The following is a 19,147-nucleotide window of genomic DNA, read 5'->3' as shown; positions in this document are numbered from 1 at the left end:
TTTAAAATATTTGTTTTCCCCGCGTAGAAAAGAAATGTTTAAGATAATTTTCATAACATACAATTTAAGTTTGTTTCACTTATTTGTAAAAATTCTTTGGTATGTAAATTTTATGAGTTTTTCATTTGTGTACTTTATATAATTAAATGTATTATGTATTCTAATACTTTGTTTTATTATAATTAAACCTTAAAAATTAATAATTTTTAATGTTCTGGTATATAATTAAATAAAATTATTGAAAACATTTCATTATAAATCATTATTAAATATTACAAATTTTTATTTTTATAAAATATTGTATATAAAAAATTAAAAATATTGCTTAAGATCTAATTTTGTTTATTTTGTTTAAATATGTATTAATTTTTATTTTATTGTTTAAAATTGTTCGTTAAAATTTACAAATTATAACCATGATTTTTTTTTAAATTAAAGATTTTATTATTCAGATCACTAGATTTATTTGATGTTATTAGTTATTATTTATTAATAATAGTTTGAATAGTATTAATATAATAAAATAATAAAATTATTTCTGAAAAAATATAAATAAATAATATTTTAATAAAACTTTTATAGGACAATATTTAAATTACTTTTACTTATTATTTTTAATAAATATTATTTATTAATATACAATCACATAAAAATAAATATAAAAATATTTCACAAAAATAATAAAAATAATATTTTTATGATTTGTTCAGGTTATAGTTTTAAGTATTTTTTTAAATATTTCCTTTAAATTAAAAGTGTAATAAAATAAAAGTCATTTTCTAAAAAATATATTATTTTTATTATTAATTATATACAAATAATTATAATAATTATTTTTAACAATCATATTTTAATCTTAAACAAAAATTGGAAAGATAAAAGTTATATATATATAGTTATATATATAATCAAAGTAAATAAATGATAAAAAATAAAACGTAAATTATGCTATTAATACAATCATTTTAAAATTTCAATTGTTTTATATATAAAATAAAATAAATATAATTTATGGAAAACAATTTATATATTAGTATATAAATATATATTATAAGATATTAAGTTGATTTTAAAGTGATTTATTTAATAAATTATCCAATAATGCATCATTTACAATAGAATAAAAGTTGTATTGGATCAGTATATATATGTTTAGTCCAATAGAATTTTTCTATTTAAGCTATCTTATAATTGGTTGATTTTTCATATGAAAAATGAAATAACCAATCAGCGATTTAGTAAGTGCAAGGAAGTACCCTTCTGGAATTTATTCGATTGATGATGTAGTTCCTGTAAAATCCGCATAGCTTGGCTAAGAAGTCAGCTTCTGTAAGAGAGTCGTTTATCTCTATACGACCGGTGCTTCTGTGCAGGTTCCGCTGCATGTGCTGACATCAAGGTGCTTGGAGGACTCATACATTGTACTGTTTTTATAATTAACATTATTGTGGACTGTTGTTATTCGTGAAAACTTTCTGTTTTCGTCGAAGCATCTCGTTTTGCCGGGAAAAGCAGTGAGTTGTGTCGCGCATAAGTGATTCCATCGGGTGAGTGTATAACGCCATAAAATCGGCTTTGCCGATGTTCTTTGATTCGACTCCTCATAGGGAAGACTTGAGACCGTACCAGGAAGGCAAGCATGATATGAGACTGTGAAGAGTGCTGCCCATTGTTAACGAATTAACTAAATTTGTAGTTCGTAAATTATTTTTAAAATTATTGAAAGTTTTGATGCTTGTGATAAATGATATTTGTTGAAATATTTTATTAAAATTTTACGCTGAGAAGTTTAGCGTTACTATTTCTCAGATCAAGAAAAATCGCCATGCTTGCTCATGCAACCGGGCGGCCCCTTTGCCCTCGACCTCGCACTTCGCACAGCACACGAGTTGAAAGATGATCTACAGATTTTTGTTTTCAAGTAACTGCTTTGCAAGAGAGATTCTCGTAATTTTTATATTTACGCAAGCACATGTTTTTATAATCGTATATGTTTTTGATTATAATTTAATGCAGAAATTACCGAAATTATAAAACATTTTATTACATACATTTTTAATACATATTTATGTTCTAACATTATTGTTTTTATTTCTCATATAAAAAATTATATATAACAGCATGAATTGCTCTAATCTAAAATATCATAATTTTTATAATGAAATTGTTTCAAAACAATTTAATAAAATTAATTTTAAGCACATTATTCTCATGTGATATCCATAGATAGCCACTTTGATTAATGTGCATATTTTTAATTTTTATCTGATTATATATATTTGTTTTTTATAATCAGTTTTTATGTTTATTTTGTATTTATATATATGAATATTTTTTATATAATAAATAAATAAAAAATATATAATAAATTACTTAACATATAATTTTTAAATACATTTATATCTTTTTATATATATTATATATATTATATATATATAATATATATATATACATATATATGTGAATATATAAGTATATATATATATTTAATTCAAATTATTTGTTTTGAATTCAATTACTATATATGATTTAAATGTTTACTATTAGTTTTAAATAAATTAATTAAAATATTTATATATTTTATGATATTATATGACAAAAATGTATATTTATACAAACAATATAATACATTATGAGTATTTTTTTTTTGTTACAGAAATCTAAACTTTTAATTCTCACGATTATTACATACTATTGCTGTTTAAGCAAAGTACTATTTTAGAAGTTAGAAATAAGAAAATGGTCATGGAGGCATCCCCTTCTCCACAAAATGTCGGTCGTGAATTTGTCCGACAATACTATACTTTACTTAATCAGGCTCCTGCGCATCTCCATAGGTAATTTAATAATTTTTATAAAAAAAAATTGTATTTTTATTTCATATTACTAAAAATATTATAATTTTAGATTCTATAATCAACATTCTTCTTTTGTACATGGAGGATTAGATTCAAATAGAGAGTCTACTCCTGCAATTGGCCAAAAGCAAATACATCAAAAAATTCAACAATTAAATTTTCGAGATTGTCATGCTAAAATAAGTCAAGTTGATTCACAATTAACTCTTGAAAATGGTGTTGTTGTACAAGTAAGATATAATGATATTAATGATTATAAGAAATTTAATTATTTTATATTTTTTTTATTATCTTTTATTACATTCATTTAAAATATTAATTTATGATTAATATTTAAAAATTGAAAAAAATATATAATAAATTTATTATTAATAATTAAATTATTTATAGGTATCTGGAGAATTATCCAATGCTGGACAACCAATGCGCCGTTTTACACAAACATTTGTTTTGGCTATACAAGCACCAAAAACATACTATGTACATAATGATATATTTCGTTATCAAGATTTGATCTTTCCTGATGAAGAGGAAACAGATGTAGGTGTTGTAGAAGGAGGTGTAGGTGAATCTGGAGAGAGGGAAGGGGAAGAAGGAGGTCGTTCTGAACCGGAAGAAGATGAACATCAAAATCGAGGACAGCAACTTTCAGCACCAGCTGCATCTACTGAGCCTCAAGCTCAGCCACCGCTTATCCCTGCACAACAACCTGTACTACAACAGCAGCAACAAATATATTATGCTCCACCACCGCAACAAACTCATGTTAGTTTAGTATTGTGATTAAATTATTTAAATCATTCTATTCAATTCAATCACTATATAGATTTAATACTTTAGGTACATCCCGTAATGCAACAAGTACTAAATGGATCGGTTCATGAAGAAACACCATTGATCAATCAACAACCACCACCTGCACAGCAGCAGCAACAACAGCAACAACAACAACCGCCTCCACCACCTGCTCAACAACATCAGTATATAACTGAAACTACATCACAAACACAATTTGTACAAGAAACAGAATTGGATTCCACTACTGAGCAGCAACAACAAACGGAAAATGAACCACAAGTACAATCAAATGAGACTCGAGAACAACCTGAAACTGAAACATTTACTACATCTGTACAAGAATCTGAACCAGAACATCAAGTGGCAAATACAAATGTAACTAGTAGTGGGCCGAAAACATATGCTAATCTTGTTAAATCATTCCCCAGTACTACCGGAGCTACCAGCCCTCAAGCCCCCAAATTATCTATGTCACCGGTATATATTTTAATTATGATAATTATTTTTAACAACTAATATCTCATTTATTTTATGATATATATATAATAATATATATATATAAATTGGATATTTATAACAAAATATAAATATAAAATGCGTTATAACATTTGTTCTCAGCCTCCATTGACAAACTTACGTTTAGACGATAGATCACCATTACATCCGACTAATAGTGGACCTACACTTTCTACATCAACTAGTGTTTCCACGCCTCAACAACAAACTCATAGAGTTGGTAATCAACAACCACAGCAACAGCAACATCAACAACAACGAGCTCCAAGAGGAGGGGCAGTGCAACGAGGTAAAGACGTTTATTAAGAACATAAATAAATATTTTTTATTTTTTTATATTACATTCATAATAATATTCATAATATTATTAACAATTAATAATATTCATATTATAAATAATAAATTCTTTAGATGGCGATCGTCGAGGAACAAGACAAAGCCAATATAGCGATGCCCATCAACTCTTTCTTGGAAATTTACCGCACAATGCATCAGAAGATGATTTACGTCAAGTGTTTGAATCTTATGGTAGAGTGGTAGAGTTGCGTATACACAGTAAATCAAATGATAGGTGCAAAGGTCCACAAGGAAATAATACAGGAAAAGTGCCTAACTATGGATTTATCACTTTTGAAGATCAGCAAGTTGTTAGCAAAGTGTTGCAGAATTTGGTTAGTTTTTTTTTTTCTTGTATAAAATATTTCTTTTAATCAATTAAAAGATTCATTATATATTTTTTTAATTTTAGCCAATTTATTATCCTGCTGAGAATGGACAAAAATTAAATGTTGAAGAAAAAAAAGTTAAGCCTAGAACAATGGAGGGCAGCGGTGGTCGATTGAATTCGAATGATGGTAGTATGAGAGCAATGGGCGGACAACAACAACAGCAACAGCAACGTGGTCCGGGTACGTAATAAAAATTTACATAATAGATTGAAATGATTTTATTATATTTAATATTAAATAAACGTAATAGCTACATAATATAAAATATAAAATGTAAATATTTAATATAATATAATACAAAATAACATAAATTAAATGATTCATAGTTGTATTATAGTTAAATTATTGTGAGCTTTAATTATATATATATTTTTTTTATAGGTGGACCTGGAGGAATGATGAGAGGTGGTCAACATGGTACAAGAGGTGGACGTGGAGGATTTTCACGAGGGGGTGATGGTGGAAGGGGAGGTGGTGGAATGCGGCAATCTGGTAATCCAAGCAATTTAAGTTACCAAAACCGCCGCTAATACTTCAAGCAATGTTAAAGGCACACCCCAGTTTCTTTTTTCTTCGGTCATCGATATATAATTATCATTCTCATTTTTAAACTCAAAATCCAGGACTATTTCGTATGCAACATAACGTGATTAAAGGCGCTATCCTTTTACGCTTAAACATCGCTTGCATCGTTTGTCAAGCAACAACTATAAATGACGCAGCTCAAATTGTATGGAATACGAACTCGAATAGGATTATCGCATTTATGCTAAGTTCGTCGTGTTTGTGGATAAGGAATAATGATTTAATAAAATAATTCATTGAACATTCAACTTAATAGGTTGGATATTTGATGAAGTGACTACGAGTTCGTCCTTCATACATCGACGTCAGACAATTTACAAGACTTTACGATGAAAACAAAACTGCATCCATTTGCATATGTACGTATAACAGAGCGACGTGTGATATCCTGTTTTGAGATATGGGTGTGTTTTTGTCTCCTAATACGTAGCCCACGTTTCTTAAAAGCCAATATATTCAAAAAAGAAAATTGTTGCCAATTTTTGTGATAGAATGCAGAAGAAAACTTGAATTAAGAAAACGTTATCGAAAACCATATATGGCATATAAAAACAAGATATAGCGATAGAAATATACATCATATATACATACACATATAATATATATCGAACTAGGATTTGGTAACATATTTTTTGTTTTCTATTGGATAAATGTTATGATGAAAGTCATACGTCGCTCTTTTAGTTTTCTTCGTTTGCCAATCGTATTCAGGAGACATAAGCGGTGCGAATTCCGCTCTCGTATAAGTAAGTCACGAGCCAAATTAAACGAAATTAAAACGAGAGGATACGAATCGTTTTAACTATGAAATATCGTACATTTCATATGCTCTCGAGTTAATTCATTGACTGCCGATAAAACGTTCCACCTACATGTAGAAAGTCGGCAATAATGTTTATAGGTGGTAGTTGGTCGGTGTTGGTTAACGAGTAGAGAACTGCGGCTGTTCTGTGGTCGCATACAAAAAGACACAGTCGATTTTTTCACAAAACATGGCCAATTATCAATCGACCGGTATCGATTGATAGTGGGGCAGTATCCTTAGACTGCAGCTGGTCTCGCCGTTTCCTAATTCATCCGCGTGTCGCTTATGCTCTATTTTGTTCCAATCTGCTAATTTTTGTTCGATTTTTTTTTTTTTTTTCTATTCCATATGTATCTTTGCATATTAAGCTCTTGCTTTTTCTTCTTATGTTAATCATCATCTCTTTCTTATTTACACTTCTTTTTGTCGATCTTTTGTTTCTTTTTTTTTCCTTTTTTTTTTTTTCTTTCTTTCTTTTAGATCATAAAGAAGGGCAATATTATTTCAAAATTAAACTTGAATAGTTCAGTACAATTTATTGAGAATTCTATAATTTCCAATAGTCTTTAGTCTCTAGTGATCGCAGAACTCGCGCAGTGCGCTGCTAAAATAGAGAGACCTAGTACCATTATAACAACACAAAATATCTTGACTTAATGCAAAATGTCGTAATTACAGAAAATTATTGGAAAATTAACGTTGTATAATATTGAACAAAAAAATTTGCCCGCTTACTAACATAGCTAGTATTATTCTTGTAATGATTATACATACGTAAATAGCAATTTTTCAAAGTTCGATCAAAAGTGATAAATATTCATATAAAAATATTATAAACTTCTTTCATCAGGCTCTTTTCTTCGATATTATACTTCCATATCAATGAGATAATGAGATCGAAATAATACGTATAAATATTTTTTTGAAGAAGATTGTGTTAGTTTTCTGGCACTAAGATACAATTTTAAATGTTTCTCAATCTACGTATATTTGTCGTATGAATGAATAGTTTTATTCGCATGAAGTAATAACAACAATTTAGTGAAATTAGATTGACGATTTAACTTATCTTTTATATACAAAAAAAAAATAAATTCAGCACGTGCACTTATTCTATATCACCGAATGGAATTGAGAAATATTTTAATTCTTGTAAGTACTCTAATATGTAGATAGTATTTTCCTATCTGTATTTTCGACATGTGTCCGTATAAAGGTGCTAGGGCAGATGAAACAAAGGAGAGAAAGAGAACGAAAGGGGATGTGTGTGGATGTAAGAGAGAAAGAGAGAACGAGAGAAAGAATTATGTGTTTATCAAAAAAGAAAAAAAAGAAAAAAAAAAATATTAGAAATATTTTCGAATTTCTAGAAACAGTTTGCAAGATGAGTCCTGCGATTATTAGAGACAGGGCGATATATTTTTTCTGGCCTATTTGTCATGTTCTTCCTTTTTCTTTTATTTTTGTTAACCAAAAATATCGTTTTTTTTCTCTCTAAATTCTCATCGCATTATAAGTCATCGAGTAATCAGGATAAGATTTTCAAACCAACATTGCAACAATGTAGAAGAATCGTGAGTGCAAAGTAAAAAGTAATACAAAACTACCAACATCGTGATAACAGTGGTAGCGCATAGTAATTTATGTGCCATCTCGTACATGTACACCTCGCCCTAACCCAAGTGCACAGATGAAAATACAGATTAAAAATGGACAAAAATTAACTGTTTTTAATAGTGCTGAGAACACAGAGGTGATAACAATATGTTGATGGTGATAAATTAACTAATATATCGAATTTGGCAAAAAAAAAAAAAAAAGAAAAAAACTACAAAGTGCACGGCGACTAAAATGCTACGATATTAAGGCTGAGAACATGTGAAAAGTAATTATTTACGTTTCTTATTAATCCATTAAATTGTTACGTAGTCTACATTAAACATCCGCAATAGTTTGTAATCGAATGCGTTACAAGTGCTATGTCCGGGATAAAGCAGAATTATTGGCGAACGACGTGTGGTCTTTGTTTTATACTTTTTGATGTAACACCTTTCTACAAAGGTATATATGTAATTTTATTTAAGCAGAGTTTCACACGGTAAAACATAAGTATTTTGTGTAACAAAATTCAATGTTTCTAAAACATTGTTTTATATTATATATCGCGATGATGCTGCTTTGTCTCGGTCATGGATAAAGAGGTAATTTCGCGTAATTAGTTGGCCAAATTATTCGTCTCGTCGAATAATTAAAATATTCACGAAGTATGCTCGTAAATTAAGAATTTTCCAGCCAATTTTCGTAGATGAATTTTATTAAAAATGAAAACGATCATCGTAAAAGAAACGATTTATTTATTTCAACTTAATATTTATGGATTTAAAATATTTATATCCCTTCTATCTCAATATTATAATTGAAAATATAATATTTTCAATTGTACAAATAGCAGTATATTCAAATTTTATATATTCAAACAATGATATGATATTATCATTATGACTATAATTTTAAGCATCGAATCAGTTGCTAAGTTTTTCCTATTTAAATCGTAGAATAATCGTAAAAAGGAATTACGAATTTTTATGGCTAAATATTTTAACGAGCTCCTTCTCACAAACTTCGACAAGTAGAACGTAGCACTTTGATCTTTCCTTTTAGTTAAATTTTCAATATGTAAATACAGTTTTTAAGTAAGTTCATTTGTACCTTTAGGTATATACGTACATATATATATAAATATATATATATCAATATGCATCTCATGTATAACTGTATTAAAAACAAAGTGTTCAGAAGCCACGCATGCGCGAGATCACCTCTTTATACCTGAACGAAAGCTCTGCAAATTTTTAGTGTGAATGTTTTCGTTTTAAGTGACTATTAATAATAATATTAATAATAATAATAATAAAAAAAAAGATAAATATAATGAGCGAAGAAAGGAATATGAAGAAACACAAATAATTATAACAATATAATAATTAGAGGATGGCGAATAATAAGTTGTGAATTTTTGTAGTATACATTTTTATTTCGGTCTACCAGGCCAGTTTGTGTGTACAACCATGGTCAACGTTACTACGACAAAAAAAGAAATAATGTTAAAGGAAAATGAAAAAAAAAAAAACAAACATCAAATGTATTGTAACTTTTTGCATTTAGTATAATATACCTACCTTACTACCAATTCCTATTAGTATCTCTTTATTTATAAAAATATTTCACCATTTCTTTAAAGTTTCAATGAAATTCTTGATCTGCATATTTAAGTTAAATATTTTATGTGTGTAAGTCTAAAAATAATTATCTAATAGTGATAACGTTTAATAAATGTTATTATTTGCAATTGTTTAGAATGGTATTTTAATTTATTTAATAATAAAAAATTATTAAATAAGTTCTTAGCGTTTATTTAAAGTAAAGTATTATTTATCTCGTTAATAGTCAATTTCTGTTTATAATATTATTATTTTATCTTTTGTCAATAAAAGTATGTAAGAAGCAAAAATTAAAAAGAAAAGTATTTCTGCTTCTTTCTTTATACAAGAATATATCGGGAAAATTTACTTAATTTTATTACATGTTGAAGTAACTCGAATAAATGTATTGAAATAAAAAAAAAAAAAAATAAATAAAAAAATTAAAAAAAATAAAAATAAAAAAAGAAAAGAAAAAAATGTTCTACATTCATAAAATATAATTTTAATTCCATTATGGTGAATTATTTAATCAATTCATGTACATATAAAATATTTTATTTACAAAGAACATACATACAAATTTTTCTATATATCTTGTGATATAAGTTCTGTTATTTCAATTAAAGTTAAATTAATTTACTCTCATTCTTGAACGAATATAAATGTGATAGATCTTTATCATTATTCGTATTAAAATTTTTCTTTATAACAATGACCTGGTTAATCGAACATGAAATTGCGACAGTATGATACCGAAAAAACAAAACAAAATATAAACATATGTTATTAATGAGTTAAATAAAAAAAAGCTGTTCTAACAATTTTCTAATATATATGTCGAGATTAATATCGTATTAAGATATTTTAACTTTTCAGATAAAATATATTGCCAAATTGATTTCAATTTTTTAAATAGAAGTGAGCGTATAAATAATAATTTGATTGTATATGTAACATTTTGAGTAGAATATTAAAGTTTTATAGAAACTAATTGAAATAACGAACAATTTCGTATTATATGTTGCTTATAATAAAATATAATAATGATTTGTATTTTATAAAAAAAAAAAATTCGAATTATAGAAATAAATCTATGGTATAGATTTTAAGTAAATTTTTACGCATAATATGATATGACTATGTTATGTATAAGGAACTTTATTCTTTTCAAAAAAAAAATACACACACACACACATACATATATATATATATATATATATATGTAATTAATGTACATATATATATATATATATAATTAAATCTATATCTCGAAATTCTGACTAAGTGATTGTGTGACATAATTAATAATTAATAAGAAATAAAAGCAAGCATATCGGTTGATTGACATTACGAAGAGAATTTCACTTGTATGAAAGTAAATGTATTGGAGGATACTTGTCTGTGCCATTTTATTTACTTTGTCATCGTGTTAAATTATCACAATTTCGATATTGTCTTACATGATTCAGCGATCTACGATCATTTTATGATCTATAGTTATAATTACTATTGAACTAACAATAAGCTTAATTTTTGTATGGAATTATGATGCATCTACCTCATACATTTTTAACTTGTAATTCATATAATATGATTTGCATGTGGATAAGAATCGTTTCTTTTTAAATTATTTGCTTTTTTCCATGAATTATTTGAAATTTCATTTTAGAAAAAATTAATAGAAAATGTGGATATAATTTAATATTCGATTTATGTATGATATAATTATTTATTTTCAATTATTATATTGATTATTCAAATGTTTAATATTTATCATTATATTAAATAATTTGATTTCACCTTTTAAATAAATTTTCAAAAATTGATTAATAATTTATAAATGTATGTTTTGTATTGTTGTATTAAAAATTGTTGGAACGATATATAGAACAAACAAAAGCGTAGAAAAAAAAATAAGATAACAAGATATTCCTTCTTTTAAAATAAAATTGACTGTTTTGTATGAAATATAATCCGAGTAAAAACTCAACTTGCATTTTGAACATTGTGTATTTTTGGTAAATAAAATTATGTAAATAAATGATCAAAAACATTGTTTATCAAGTATTTATAGCCATAAGTCTATAATCTAACAATCACAAATATATAAAATATACATACACTATCCAAAACTTTATTTAAAATCACTCGTACAAAAATTTGTATTTTTCTCTTCCCTATACATTCCACATAATGATATAAAATCATTGCATACTTGATACATAATCGACTTCAACATTTCTTTCAAAACATATGAAAGAAATGACCCGTGAAAATGAAATTTAGAATCTCTTTCATTTGCGTGTAACAACGCGACGAAATAAAAATTTGACGAAACAAGAGGCAAAAGTTGAAGCCGTGCGTCGCCCGTTCGAAAGATAATTCGAAAAAGAAACTTGGAGGCGCGGTTGGTTTACTTATGGGGCACTGCGTTACGTAATTTATCGCTCAGAAACTCGCTTCTAAAGCGGGCAGAGGGAAGAGAAGCGGTGCATATGGCAGAAAGATCAAACGGGGGTGTCGGAAGAAAGAAAAACGATGAGATCATCTCTGGTTGCTCGTGGAGAGTTGACCGTTTCTCCGTACGCTGTTGCGCGCAGTCAGTACCGGTCGTGCGACCGATTTGGAGGGTTCTTTTGAACAGTTCCGAAAACGGGCCGAGAAAGGAAAGAAGTGTAACGCCGGCAACAAGGGAAAGGAACGATAGGTCGAGGTACGTGAAGTATCTTTATTGCACGGGCAGGTGTGCGCACTTGGTGCGACCGCTTTACGGTTTATAGGCATATGCACCATCGTGCGCGTACCATCGCGATTACACGATTTCCGAAAATAAATACTTCGGTTCGAGCGTATAATGTTGAAATCGATTTCATTTTTCGAATTTTTTCGAGAACAATGTTTAAAAATATAGAAAATTTTCTTTAATATATGTATATATATATATTTTTTTATTTCTTTTTTCAATTTTAATCTAGATTAAATCGAGATTATTTTTTATTGATGCAAAAAAATGAAATTGGCATTCTTTGAGATTATAGTAGGATAAGAATTTCTTCACAGAATTTATATTTTTGGGTAAATTGCGTATATTTAGTTTTCGTTACATCGTTTTAATTATTATTTTATTTATTATGAAATATTCACTTATTAAAAGTTGGTAATTTGTGATAAAAATTCATTAGGTTTGATGTTGTCAAGGATATTTTTATTAGAAGTATATAAAAGACTTTGGAATTTTTTTTTACGATATATATTGATTAGATTGTTTCAAGAAATTAATTTGATAGATTGAAAGTTATCGCAAGAGTGAATGAATATATTTATATTAAGTGTACACAAGAATTACTTGAATGTTCTAATTTTTTACACAAGTAACAGATTTCTGTTCGATATTTAAAACATTTTTGCATAACTAATTTTCGAATAATTTTAATTTTGATTACTCTTCATTAGTTTTATAAAATAATAAATTATTAACAATGAATTATTTAAGAATTATTATTTATCTTAAAATAATTTCATATATATATATATTCAAATCTATTTTAAATTATCGATTTAATTTCTTAATTTTGTTATTGTTAGATAACGCTAAAGAGGTCAAAATATTTTACATCCTATTTTTGGAATGTACACTTAAGATAAAGTTAAGTTATTCAAATAAATGTTCAAAATTATAAATTTAATTCTACAAAATACAAAAAGGAAATATAAAAATTTTATTAAAACAGTACTGTTAATTTCTTTACACGGAAGACATTAATAAATATCTAATTAAAATCATCGAGGGAAGGAAGTTGCTTTGAATCTGTTTCTCTAATTAAATAAATAGGAGCACTTTAATGTGTCTATAACACAAGCGGGAATTATACTTTGTCTTGGAATATATACGCTTTATTAGTGGGCGTTTGTCACAATTTTATCTTGTCGCAAACTCCTCGGAAATTGTTCCTTTCAGAACGGAAATCAAACATCCTCTTTCTAAAAAAAAAAAAAAAAAAGAAACAGATATTATCAGAATATTCTTGACAACACTATACGAATATTTTTATTCATTTTCCATTTTATTAAATTTACCAGCAAAGATCGAAAAGAAAGAAAGAAAGAAAGAAATTATAAAAGTCTTCCCCCACGAAAGGAAGAACAATATTTTAAATGTCGCATAATTACGCGAAATTTAAAAGCGTTACTTCACAGATTGAATTGCAAATATGTGCTACATAGAAATCTAAGATCTCGAATTTTTGCCGTATCATGACATACGATCCAAACCAATTTCACGACGACCAACCAAAGCAAAAAAAGAAGTTTTCTCGTCATGAAATAGCCACGAGCATTGAAATATTGATTTTCAAACGAATCGCAGATAAGGAATAAGCTCTATTTCAATATATCTTTCGTGGACTTTTCTTTCAAAAGAAAAAAAAAAAAAAATTAAAAAACAGGTATCTTTTATCACAAATGAGATAATACGCGTTCAGATAATAGGCGAAATAGTGTCACGGTTTCAAGATTCAAATTATTATCATCTCGTCCTCCCTTCTTCCTTTGTTTGTCCAATGTTTGTTGAATGTTTTCATCGCGAAGATATGGAGAATGAAAGAAAATAGAGTAATTGTGTAAAAGACTGGATGCTTCAAATGACGACAATTACATAATTTCGTGGGCGCTGATCAAAGAAGAGATAAAAACAGGGCTGTTCGCGATTTCTGCACTCGCCTCTTCATAAATTCTTCGTTGTATTGCTGGTTCTTGTTGTTGCGACACACTTGCGAACTCTCGTTTTATCAAAGGTCGTTCGTAAACACATATCAAAAAAATCTTCTTGTGAACATCATTCTCTTCCTTCATTGTCGCTCTAAGAAGATCGCAGCATTATTTGCAGCTACACGATACGATCGAAATTGGGATAAAGTTGTAGAGATTTTTTCCTTTTTTATTTTGTGTAAGTTATATTTCTTTTATAGTCTGCGAGGCATAGTTGTGCTCTAGGATTAATGTCGTTTCGTAGAAAAGGCAAATAATGAATATGTTTCTTCGAGGAATTAACGTCCACCGTGTATGCGTATACGCAGAACTGTTTAGAAGAAGTTTTGTTTCATTTAGAGGAAGAAGGTAACTTTATATTAACTACTTATTTTTTTTTTCTATCATATTTGCACTTAACATCTTTAAAAGAATTTCGTGATACAGATTTTGGTAATGATACGAGTAATAATTTGACTATGTTTGAAAAAATAAGAATAAATATGAATTAAATCTGTCCATTTAGCCAGGAGATTCTTTCTTAAACTCAAATAATTGTTTAGTTAGCATACGTAGGTAATAAATTCGCATATTTTTTATTTTAATACAATGTGTAATTGATAAAATCTAGGTTTACGATAAAAAGAAATAATGGATTCAAAGAAAAAGCTGACGCGTAACGGAAATTCTATGCTGCAAATATAATCAAACTGAATGAACCTTACGCATAAACTGACCGAGCTATATTTAAACCAGTAGGAAGCTAGAAAAATGTGTTTTAATTTGCTACAAATCATTGTACAAGGATTATATTTTACAGATATTTAACCACTTTGTTTTATTATATTCCTTTCTCAAAGATGATTCAACATTTTGATTCAATTGGATTAAACTCATAACTCTCTTTAAAAATTCAAGAACTCGATTAATTAAAAGATATAATTAAGCCGTTTTAAAACTGGAAGGAAGAGAATTGAGACGCAAATGAAGAAATTTCATAAACATAAGTGGGCGTTCATACTTAGCCGATGAGTTCAACGTCGACCTTCGTTTCTCGTCATCAATTCAAAGGAAGAGACAATAAGTTAAATAGGTTTTTATCGTTCCTATTTGCAGCGAGGCATATTTACAGGCGTTAGAGAAACGAAGGAACTGTATTGCGTGCAATACGCGTTCAAGTTTGTTACGAACATTCGTAAAGAATCGTGATTTCCAAGTATCTGGGTTATCGCTTCGTTGCTCCTATTAAGGTCTCAGAGATTTATCGTTGGTTACGTTGACCCAAGCTGGATTGGCCGTTCGTGCGCGTTATTATTATTGGGAATTTTCGAAATTAAGCCATCGTACATTCTAGACGAACGATCTTCAATTGAGAGATCTGATTGTATGCACGAGTATTGGAACAATAATTCTCCCATCACGGTCCAAGTTTATAAAACGACAACACGAAAATAGCAGAAGCCAGCTATTCGATCGTTGTGCTCGTTACTTTGCATATATCAGAAAGAGAAAAAAGAAAAAAAGGAAATGTTAAGAAATAATGTTTTAATTATATATTAATCTTATTTAAAATTAACATACTTAAACTCGATCGATTGTTCGTCGCAGAGATCGCAATGCGGACGAAAGTGGAGCTCCTCTTATTTGCGTTGCTATTGGTGGCCCTTTTGGTGGATGTCTCGGCTCAACAACAGGTAAGTTAATCGTAAAATAAATATATAACTATCCCACATCGCAGATGTATGAATTATTAAAGCAGTGAGTGATTACGTCATTTGATAAAAACATTTATTTAAATAATAATTCAAGGTCCTCCATTTTTATCTCTCTCTCTCTCTCTCTTCTACTTAGAATGACGGTTTAACTTTTATTCGTTTCGAGTTTGCCACGTTAACGGGAAATAGTTAATTATTTTAATGGGATATATTGGGATGCGAATTTGTGCGCGATTATAATCGATATAATTATTGATTTTTAGCGTCGAAGGAAACATCGTCGTCGCACGACCACGACGGAAGCCAGTATTCAAGATGAGGTCATGAACATGCTTGAGGCTGATGAAATAGCAGCGGAGGCAGCGGAGGATGCTGAGGTCACCGTCGAAGATGGCAGAAACGAGGTTGGATCGAAGCGTCAGAGTTTGCTCCGTTTGGATCCGTGCATGGACAAACACTGCGATGCTGGACGAGTTTGCAAGGTATGTCGGAGATAATCTATCTGTTAAAGATGTATTTAGAGACGCAATTATCTTTTATTCTAAAAATTACTTCAAAAGTGATTCAATCATTGTGAATCGTATTTTCTTCCTAATATAATTTCTTTCATAATTTCTTGAGTTCCACACATTGAGTAAATTGAAAAGATTGTATTTCGTTGTGTTTAAAAATTTTTTTTAAGAAGGTTTTTGGTGTTTGGAATATTATTTTTTTTTCTTCGTTTCAGGCTATAGACGATGACACCGCCGAATGCGTTTGCATCGAGATATGCGACAAAGAGATCGATCCAAGACGGAAAGTTTGCACTAATCACAATGAAACATTCGGGAGCGATTGCGAGGTCTATCAAGCGCGTTGTTTCTGCGACACCAACGATCCCAGATGCAGAGGCACTAAATATCAACACGTTCACGTCGTGTACTACGGCGAATGCCGACAGATGCCTGTATGTATTTATCCTCCTCATTGGCGGAAGATATCAAAATGATAGATTTGAAAAAAAGAAGCTAATTCGTGTTTTTTTGCAATACGCTATAAATAAGAAATGTTAAATATCGTTGTTATTATTGTGCAATGTTTATATCGTCATATATTATTTATTTTAGTAAAATGTTTCCTAATTATCAACCATTGATATAATGGAATACTATCTATAACCAGAGGTATATCTTATCTATTCTGTATTGTTGTTTTACTGGAGAAATTATTTAATTATAATATTACATTTACGTTCGTATTCTTTATATTACACATTTAATCTCATTATCTGAGAAACACCAGTTATTATGATATGGTATATAATTATTGAACAAATATTGTATATAGAAAAAAAATAAGCTAAATTGTAGAAGATAATACATTTTCCAACATTAAAATTTTATTATTTTTAGTTATACGTATAGTTATAAAATTTGAAAAATTTTTACAAAATTTTCTTTTTCTATATATACAGTTTTAAACGTGAATATATATATATATTATATTTATATAAAATATAATTTTTATTTGTAAACTAAAATTATAATAATTTATGACATAATTTATAGGAGATATAAAATTTTTTATGATTAAATCCTTTAAAATTTATCCAATTAAATTTTAAAATAATTAAATAGATTGGTGATTCCAGAAAAAAATTTCCAAGTTTATCATTTTTATTTTATACTTTTTATTTTATAGGAATGCAAACCAGAAGACATGGCCGACTTCCCAAGGCGAATGCGCGACTGGCTGTTTAACATTATGAGAGACCTTGCTGATCGTCAAGAATTACCATCGCATTATCTGAAAATGCAACGGGAAGCGGAAACAAATCATACGTTACGTTGGACTAATGCCGCCATTTGGAAATGGTGTGACTTGGATGGTCACCCTCATGACAGGGCTGTTTCCAGGCACGAACTTTTCCCCATCAAAGCACCGTTAATGGCTCTCGAACATTGCATTGCGCCGTTCCTAGACTCGTGCGATATTGATGGCGACCATAAAATTACCCTCATCGAATGGGGTAAATGTTTAGAACTTAATGAGGTAAACTTTTTTTCTTTATATAAATTATATAACAGTATTATAAATTATAATTAGGATTCTTAAAATATTGTTTTGCATAATTGTCCATTATCTCATATAAAATTCAATATTTAAATGTTTGCTTATTAATGTTTGCCTATTTTATTAATTAATAATAATCGGAAAATTTAATATTGGTATTAGACTAATTAAATAATTATTTCTTAATATGCTGTTCATGTATACTTTGCATAATTTTACTGTTTTATTATTTTATCTAAATTTGACTTTTGTGTATACAAGATTTATTGTTATCTTCTGTGCTATCTTTGAGTATTTCACGTGTTTTTACAAGTGAAAATATATCGATTCAAAAAATGAATAAAATAAAATAACAATAAATATATCTTAAATGTAATTAAGAAGAATAATCTTTAGAAATAGTGGTATTTTTTAAATTTTCAAAATAATGCTTTTTGTTTCGTTCGTCTGCCAAAATATGTCGAACCGTCATACTGAAATGATATTGATTCCCATTGTAGGAGGATTTGGACGATAAGTGCGATGAACTGGCCGAAACGAAGAATTCCGAGCAATAATAATTATGATAAATTCCAATGATAAACGTGGCGGTTATGTCCACGGGATATGTAAACGGGTAGAACAAAAAGAAGGGTAAACACACGATGTAATGTACTAATGAAAGGGCGAGGAATGAGAAAAATGGCGGGAAAAGTTGCAAGTAAACTGCTGCACTCGGCAACGCGCATGTCTGCGCAGAGACCTCGTCGATATTGCAACCCATCCGTAATGGTCGTGCCAACCGCAGTTTTAGACAGTGCTCTCTAGATATATAATATAGAGATGTGTACGCTAGAAATTAAATCGCGATAAATTCATAATAATTTTTTAAATATTTGGAAATTATTTGTTATCATATAATGGTTCAAATAGATACGCGTTACACCTGCTCGTTTCCTCTCCCTATAGTATAATCTTGATATTATCCTCGTAGCAACAACGTACGTATTTTCTATATATATACATATATACATACATACCTTTTGTATAAATTTATTATGTGACTGCCTTTCTATCAATAAAGAGTGATACAGTTTCTTTCATCTGCGCAATACTAATCCATTATATATTATGCTTTATGATGTCAACAATTAAATCAAAG

The 19,147-nt window shown here is 28.5% G+C and overlaps 2 protein-coding genes and 1 long non-coding RNA gene across 5 annotated transcripts; 2 read left to right on the top strand and 1 right to left on the bottom strand.

The window, feature by feature from the left end:
• Positions 1 to 1,327: 1,327 nt before the first annotated feature.
• Positions 1,328 to 9,480, top strand: LOC107993176 (ras GTPase-activating protein-binding protein 2). 3 transcript variants are annotated; one of them, XM_062077014.1, is made up of 9 exons: positions 1,328 to 1,547; positions 2,657 to 2,837; positions 2,908 to 3,088; positions 3,249 to 3,623; positions 3,699 to 4,133; positions 4,275 to 4,461; positions 4,584 to 4,843; positions 4,921 to 5,080; positions 5,282 to 9,480. In XM_062077014.1, exons 2-9 carry the CDS (start codon positions 2,740 to 2,742, stop codon positions 5,428 to 5,430), a joined length of 1,845 nt encoding a protein of 614 aa, XP_061932998.1. In that variant the 5' UTR covers positions 1,328 to 1,547; positions 2,657 to 2,739; the 3' UTR covers positions 5,431 to 9,480. The 3 variants fall into 3 exon arrangements, with proteins under 3 accessions (XP_061932998.1, XP_061933000.1, XP_061932999.1); XM_062077016.1 differs by having other exon boundaries at positions 1,332 to 1,633; XM_062077015.1 differs by having other exon boundaries at positions 1,332 to 1,921.
• A 2,494-nt stretch (positions 9,481 to 11,974) lies between these two features.
• LOC107993174 (SPARC) lies at positions 11,975 to 19,088 on the top strand. Its single transcript, XM_017049451.3, has 6 exons — positions 11,975 to 12,206; positions 15,848 to 15,933; positions 16,218 to 16,436; positions 16,682 to 16,900; positions 17,635 to 17,985; positions 18,507 to 19,088. The coding sequence occupies exons 2-6, from the start codon at positions 15,856 to 15,858 to the stop codon at positions 18,561 to 18,563; spliced, it is 924 nt and encodes a 307-aa protein (XP_016904940.1). The 5' UTR covers positions 11,975 to 12,206; positions 15,848 to 15,855; the 3' UTR covers positions 18,564 to 19,088.
• On the bottom strand, positions 12,562 to 15,962 carry LOC107993175 (uncharacterized). The gene is made up of 3 exons (XR_001765054.3): positions 15,821 to 15,962; positions 14,148 to 15,727; positions 12,562 to 13,474 (listed from the first exon to the last, which is right to left on the bottom strand). It is a non-coding gene; the product is annotated as an uncharacterized LOC107993175 (long non-coding RNA).
• Positions 19,089 to 19,147: the final 59 nt, after the last annotated feature.

The sequence above is a fragment of the Apis cerana genome, linkage group LG7 (genome assembly GCF_029169275.1).
Source record: "Apis cerana isolate GH-2021 linkage group LG7, AcerK_1.0, whole genome shotgun sequence".
NCBI lineage: Eukaryota > Metazoa > Arthropoda > Insecta > Hymenoptera > Apidae > Apis > Apis cerana.
Note: the sequence above shows the minus strand (reverse complement) of the source record. Positions and strands in the feature narration are given on the sequence as shown.